General features: G+C 34.0%; 1 protein-coding gene across 1 annotated transcript; it reads left to right on the top strand.

Moving 5' to 3' along the window:
* The first annotated feature begins 4,578 nt into the window (after positions 1 to 4,578).
* LOC142169103 (uncharacterized) lies at positions 4,579 to 5,063 on the top strand. The gene is made up of 2 exons (XM_075230313.1): positions 4,579 to 4,914; positions 5,049 to 5,063. The coding sequence occupies exons 1-2, from the start codon at positions 4,579 to 4,581 to the stop codon at positions 5,061 to 5,063; spliced, it is 351 nt and encodes a 116-aa protein (XP_075086414.1).
* Positions 5,064 to 7,877: the final 2,814 nt, after the last annotated feature.

The raw sequence follows: 7,877 nt of genomic DNA on the forward strand, positions 1-7,877 counted from the left end.
GCCATAAAACGAGAATTTCGCCTGATTTCAAGATTTTCGTATGCTAGAGTCCACGCCATCCCCATGAGTCAAGGCTCCCGGATCCGGATCGCCTAAAATTTTGCCTTCCATAAACAAAAATTACCTAAGGAACATTAGTCTTTGTCTCGACATGATCGTTACTCGTTTATTGGTGTTTTAGGGCCATAAAAATAGAATTCCACTAATTCCCATATTTTCGTATGTTATGGCCCACACCATCTGCATGGGTCCAGGCACCTAGACTCGGATTGCTTAAAATTTTCCTGGCCCATCAAAATCGACCTAAGGAACATTAGTCATCGTCTCGCCATGATCGTTCCTCATTTTTTAGCGTTTTACGGCCATAAAATTAGAATTTTGCTCGATTCTGAGATTTTCGTGTGCTATAGCTCACGCCATCCGTATGGGTCAGGGCACCCTGCCCGAATTTCCTAAAATTTTGCCTGCACATAAATAATGACCTAAGAAACATTAGTCATCGCCTCTCCATGATCGTTCCTCATCTTTTGGCGTTTTAGGGCCATAAAACTAGAATTTCACCCGGTTGTCAGATTTTTATGTGTTATAGCCCACATCATCCGAATGAGTCTAGGCTCCCGGATCTAGATCGCCTAAAATTTTTCCTACCCATAAAAAATTACCTAAGGAACATTAGTTATAACCTCTATATGACCGTTCCTCATTTTTTGGCATTTTAGGGCAATAAAATTAGAATTCTCGATTCTCACATTTTCGTGTGTTATAGCTCATGCCATTCGTATGGGTCCGGGAACCCGTACCCTAATTGCTTAATAGTTTGCTGGTGCATAAAAATGACCTAAGGAACATTAGTAATCGCCTCGCCATGACCATTCCTCATTTTTTAGCGTTTTAGGGCCATAAAAGTGGAATTTCGCCCGATTCAAAATATTTCGTATGCTATAGCCCAAGCCATCTGCATGATGACTTAAGGATTATTAGTCATCGCCTCACCATGACCATTCATCATTTTTTAGCATTTTATTGCCATAAAACTTGAATTCCGCGTGATTCTCATATTTTCGTGTGTTATGGCCCATGTCATCTGCAAGGGTCCATGCGCCTGAACTCGGATCGACTAAAGTTTTACAGAGCCCATAAAAAACTACCTAAGGAACATTAGTTATCATCTCTCTATGATCATTCATTTTTGGTGTTTTAGGACCATAAAATTAAAATTCTGACTAATTCCCAGATATTTGTATGGTCTGCTCATGCCATCCGCATGGGTCCACGTGCTTGGACCTGGATCGCCTAAAATTTTGTCGGCCCATAAAAAATAACCTAAGGAAAATTAGTCATCGACTTGGCATGACCATTCCTCATTGTTTGGCGTTTTACGGTCATAAAACTAGAATTCCGTCCGATTTTCAATTTCTAATGCTATAGCTCACGCCATCTGCATGCCGACCTAAGAAACATTAGTAATCGCCTAGCCATGACCGTTCCTCTTTTTTGGCATTTTAGGGCCATAAAATTAGAATTCTACCCGATTTTCAGATTTTCGTGTGCTATGGCCCGTGCCATCCGTATAGATCCAGGCGCCCAGACCCGGATCGCCTAAAATTTTGCCGGACCATCAATAACGACCTAAGGAACATTAGTCATTGACTCGCCATATTCGTTCCTCGATTTTAGGTGTTTTAGGGCTATAAAATTGGAATTCCGACCGATTCCCAGATTTTCGTATGTTAGAGCCCACGCCATCTGCATGGGTCCGAGCACCTAGATCCAGATCGCCTAAATTTTTCCAGCCCTTCATAAACATTATAAGGAATATTAGTCATCGTCTTGCCAAGATCGTTCCTCCTTTTTTGGCGTTTTAGGGCCATAAAACTGAAATTTCACACGATTCTCATATTTTCTTATTTTATAGCCCACCTCATCCGCATGGGTCCAGGTGTTGTGCCCGGATTGCCTAAAATTTTACGGCCTATCAAAAATGACCTAAGGATCAATAGTCATTGTCTCGCCTTGACTGTTTCTCATTTTTGGTGTTTTAGGGCTACAAAACTGTAATTCAGCTTGATTCTCATATTTTCGTGTGTTATAACCCACGTCATCTGCATGGGTCAGGCGCCCAGAGTCGGATCGTCTAATATTTTTTTGGCCCCATCAAATATGACCTATGGAACATTAGTTATCGCATCGTCATGACCATTCCTCGTTTTTGGCATTTTAGGGCAATAATACTGAAATTTCGCCCGACTCCCAGATTTTCATCATGGAGAAGCAATGACTATTGTTCATTAGGTCATTTTTTATGGGCCCACAAAATTTTAGGTGATTTGGGCTCAATCGCCCTTATTCATGAAGATGGCGTGAACATTAGCACACGAAAAATTAAAAATCGTGCTGAATTCCTTTTTTATGGCCCTAAAACACCAAAAAAAACAAGGAATGGTCATGGAAAAGTAATGACTATTGCTCATTAGGTTATTTTTTTATGGGCCCATTAAATTTTAGGCAATTCAGGAATATCGCCCGAATTCATGAAGATGGTGTGGATATTAGCACACGAAATATCAAAACTCGTGCTGAGTTCCTGTTTTATGACCATAAAACGCTAAAAACGAGGAATTGTCAGCCCCTTGAATTTCTACATAGAGAAACAATGGAAAGTTAAGAGATGCCATTGGCGCATGCGACAAGGAATCAATAACTGAGACGGATTCTGAGTTTGATGTTTATAGGTTCCTACGACTATCTCAAATTAATTTACACTAATAACTATTTTCACAATTAAATATTTATAGATATTTAGTAGATTTACTTAATATATACATGTATAGAATTTGGGCAAAAGTTATTAGGTTCTCTTGAACCCATAAATTGTGTTGTGGATCTGCCACTGAATTGGTTTGAACAAAAAATGGGGTTAAAGTTTATCAATTGTCAAATTTAGAGAAGTAATTAAAATTACGAAAAATTTAGGTATGCGCTGAATAAATCATGTCAAACTGAGAAAAAGTTAATATAATTAAAATAACATGATAATTACTTTGTTGGTACCAATTTTTATTGTTTCTTCTTTTATAGGAGAAAGGGACAGTTTTATTGTTTCTTGTACAATATGGCTTTTGGTACAAGAAATGGAAGGACAAATTTGGTACTATTGTTTTTGTATACACCATTATTGATATCTAGGGTGACACAAGGCCAGAAGAAACAAAGATCAGTTAAGTATAGATGTGATGTTGACCTAACAATATTAGTTTAGTCTAGGGACGGAGCTACTCTATGAGTTTGGACGAATTGACAAATGATCGTGTTTATATTTGTATTTATACGAAAAAATGCATGTATATAAATATTTAATATATTATATATGAGGTTGTTTGGTATAACTGTATGATAAACTAGGATTTCACACTTCCATTGGATTAACTATCCCATCTTCAATATGAAATAGCTAATCTATCATTTTAGTATAAAACGTCTCCCGGAATTAGCTAGTATCTATAACCAAACATGAGATAAATATACTTTCAAATTTTATTTCGGAATTATTATTCTTTTCTCTTGTACTAACTAACATCTATGGATTTTATTACAAATTCATAACTCATAAACTTTTAAACTCGCCTCTGATTTAGTCAAATATGCAACAACAACAACAAAAAAAAAAAAAAAAAGCCTGAGTGGTCAACACATGCATGTATGGAATCAGGATAACAAGACTAAGAGTTTGAGACTAAGCAGAAAAATCCAAGTCAAGCCAAATAAATCCATTTCAACCGAAAGTAACTGTCTTTCAAGCCAAAAGCAGAAACTGCACCTAAAGTAACAACTAACAATACAAAAGAAAATGACAAAAGCAAGTAAATAATCACATTAATCATTGGTTTAAATAATACAAAGGGCCGCACCTTAGGGCCCCCTCCAAGACCAAATTCCGAATTGTCTCATTTTCCACTGCCCTATGTCCCTTAGAACATGGAGAAAATTTATGCATTTTCTTCCTACTATAAGTTAGGGTCGGAAATGATTTTTTATCTCCACTTACAATTTGAATTTTTAAAAAAACGAACTTGCAAAAAGTTCATGTATTTATTTTATAGATTTTCTGTGTTAATCTTTTGAAGTGGAGCCTTGATGTAACTGTTAAAGTTGTTGTCACGTGACCAGGAGGTCACGAGTTCGAGTCGTGGAAATGACTTATGGCAAAAATGTATGATAAGGCTGCGTACAATAGACCCTTGTGGTTCGGCCCTTCCCCAGACCACACGCATAACGAGAGTTTAGTGCACCGGGCTGCCCGTGTTAATCTTTTATTGATGTCCTATGAAAATGGCTATATAACTACAATAACATCAATAATGGACTACAAAACCTGATCTTCCGTTCGAAAAAATGCTCTATAAGTTCTCACTTACTCCTTCTTTCTCTTCCCACCCTTTTCCCTTTGTAGCCATTGCCCTAAATAATCCAAGAAACACTTCCTTTGCTCCCCATGGCAAGATAACTAAACTTCCAAAGTGTAAAATAATTCCCAAAAAAAAGGATTAGCTAGCAAAGTCTTGGTTTTGATTCAAGAAAATGGACATAGAATTGGCTAAGTGTGAGTGTTGTGGTCTAAAAGAAGATTGCACACAAGACTATATTAATGAAGTGAAGGCCAATTTCAAGGGGAAATGGTTGTGTGGGTTGTGCTCAGAAGCTGTTAGAGATGAAGTTGAAAGAGGGGAAAATAATAATAATAATAAGCAATATTTTCTTGTGATAGAAGAAGCAGTGAAAGCTCACATGTCATTTTGTAGAAATTATAACTCTAATCCTGCAATTTGTGTAGCTGATGGGATAAGGCAGATGCTAAGGAAAAGGTCTGGTGATTTATCTTCTTCTTACCTTCCAAGAAATGTACAAGATCAACAAGTACATCCCAAATAGGAGAAGGAGATAAATCTTTTAACTCTTATTGTAATTAGACAAGGGTAACGTTAACTATGGTGGAATAAAGTGTAACAACAACTTGTTTTTGTTTAATCATCTGGTTTTTACTAATTCAGATTCGCACATCGTAGGGCTCATTTAAGGGAAAGCTCTCCCTACCAAGAATTTTACTTTTAATGTACTCTTATTATAATTAGACAAGGGTAACCTTAACTATGGTGGAATAAAGTCTAACAACACCTTTTTTGTTTAATCATCTTGGTTTCAGGAACACATTGGTCTAATTAATACAAGTTCGCTAGTCTTAAGACTCATTTAACGGGAAACTCTCCTTACCAGGAATTTTATTTCGAAGGTCCGAACCCAAGAACTCTCTTTCGTTATATATGGGTATCACTTTTTTGTATTTCATTTTTTATATTTGGCCATTAAGTATTCCTGGCCAACTAACCTAATTAATTTATATTTACGTTGCACAAATTCCATTTATGTTCCAGTGCAATTAGAAAAAAATAACGGTATCTTTGATGAAAATGATTTTCCTATAATTCTTTTTATGTTTGTTGGGTTGGGGGGGGGGGGGGGTTACTAAGTCAAATGGTACATACTAGTAAAAATTTGTTCTTCCTTTTTTGAACAAAAGGAGGAAAAGAAAGTATAAATTAAGATTTGTATTAAGTTAAAGTAAGTATGGAGTTTCCTTTCTGTCTTTTTCCCCCTCTCCTCGAATAATGCAAGTTTATAAATAATTTAATTATAATTTTTTTTATTTTACTGAGTTACATTCATACAATTAATGACTTATTTTAGATCATAAATTTCATAAATTCTTATATTTCTTAAATTATGTAACAGGTTAAATTATGCCACATAAAATTGAAGGGAGGGAGTTGTTCACCAACTTCGTTACAAATCAAGAAAATGATCTCTCTAACACGATTAACTCATGGCATGATCCACTGATTTCATGATTTCAGCAAACATAAATTAGAGAAATTTACATAGAATACAATTTTTTAAAGACTTATTTATATTTTCTACAACTGCTTTAACAAAATTACTTTTAGTACAATTTATTTTAAAATTTTACCTTTTTAATTAAATTATGTACAACTTTTTAATTCCTAAAATCTCTCATTGAGAATCTCTCTCACCTAATGATATATCTTTCTGATTATATAGTATAAACTAATGTGAAAATGGTACATAAGTATACAATATAACATACACTTTTAGTTATCTGATGTGTACATTGAGAAGAAAAATATGATGCATATTGTTAATAAATATCGTATATAGTATATTATATAATACAAACTTATATGATATTGGTATAGTATATTATACAATATACCTTCATTGTATATATCACTTTAGTTTATATGATGCATACTACTAATAAATATGGTATACAATATATCATATAATATAATTTTTTTTATGAAATTGGTATATAATATATAATACATCACCTTTTTGGATAGTTTTATTTGAAGAATATTTCTCCTACGGGAGAAGGATAAGTTGATAAATAATGAATTATTTGTTGAGAATGTGTTGAAGGATAATATAAATAAAGGTGATGGAGAATTTTAGAGACCAAAATGAAGATTGAAATAGTAATAGTCTAATGGGTTTATAATGAAAATGTTGATTTAACAAAATGGAGAATTTGTAGGCATTAATTATGGGATGGGATGAGAAATGGGATACGTTACAGTTTGCATTCCTTTTCTATAGGGAGTCTACCATATTTTAAGATTATATGTAAAAGTTGTATAATATGAAAATTTAATTGTGGTTGTATATTATGGAATATTGTTTGAATCTATAAGCAATTATGAAAAGTTCCCCATAAATTAATGGCCAAACCCATATACAACCCATTCAACTTAGCTCCATTTTTTATTTTGACACTCTATCTCAACCTTGTTCCATTTTGGCCCTCTAACTCTATTTCTTATGTTTCATTTTAACACAAAAGTTGAAACCAGTGCAAAAAAATATAGCGCGTATGTATACACAAATCTGAGGTGTAATAAATATCTGATTAAATGTTGCTCATCCTTGTCAAACAGGTCAATACTAAAATATACGACCCGGATTTCGTGGTGTCCATGATACTTTCAGTTCAACTTGAAATCCACAAGAACAAATATCCATTTTATTATGAAAAATAAATTTTTTTTTGAGACATGGATTACTTCAAATTTCAAGCTTATATGAAATAAAGGATGAAAAAACCAGGTGACAACATTTAATTGGATATTTATTACAGTTCAGATTTGTGTATACACACGCGCTATATTTTATTTTTGCACTGATTTCAACTTTTGTGTTAAAATGAAATATAAGAAATAGAGTTGGTGGGCCAAAATGAAATAAGGTTAAGATAAAGTGCCAAAATAAAAAATAAAGTCAAGTTGAATGGGTTGTATATGTGTTTGGCCTAAATTAATCTACTATGATTTTAATTAGTTGCCCCATGATCATGGAATTGAGTCCTTAACTTTGGTTGTCCAAACTATTGGTCTTTAGTTTGCCAAAGGCCAGGCATTTGTTGGGCTTATCAGCACCATCATTATAGAGGCAATTTCACTTCTGGCCGTTCGGCTATTTTTGACAATTTTTAGCCCACAGATCTATTATGTAAATTAAAGCCAAAAACTAATTATAATACCTAGCCGGTAAAATAAAAATATCACTAGTCACATTCCAAACCCATGTGAAGTATTTCAAGTACAAAGAAATGTAAAGTATTAAACTATTTCATTCAAATAAGTTTTCAGTTACACAAACAGAACAATTCGGTCAAAAAAATCCAAAAACTGGTGAATTCAAAAAAATCAAAAGAGAAAAACTTACTTAAAAACTCAACTCAGGAAGAAAAAATATACACAGATAACAAGATTATATGTGTATGAGAGAGAGAGAGAGATGTACAT

This window comes from Nicotiana tabacum, chromosome 14 (assembly GCF_000715075.1).
Source record: "Nicotiana tabacum cultivar K326 chromosome 14, ASM71507v2, whole genome shotgun sequence".
Lineage (NCBI taxonomy): Eukaryota > Viridiplantae > Streptophyta > Magnoliopsida > Solanales > Solanaceae > Nicotiana > Nicotiana tabacum.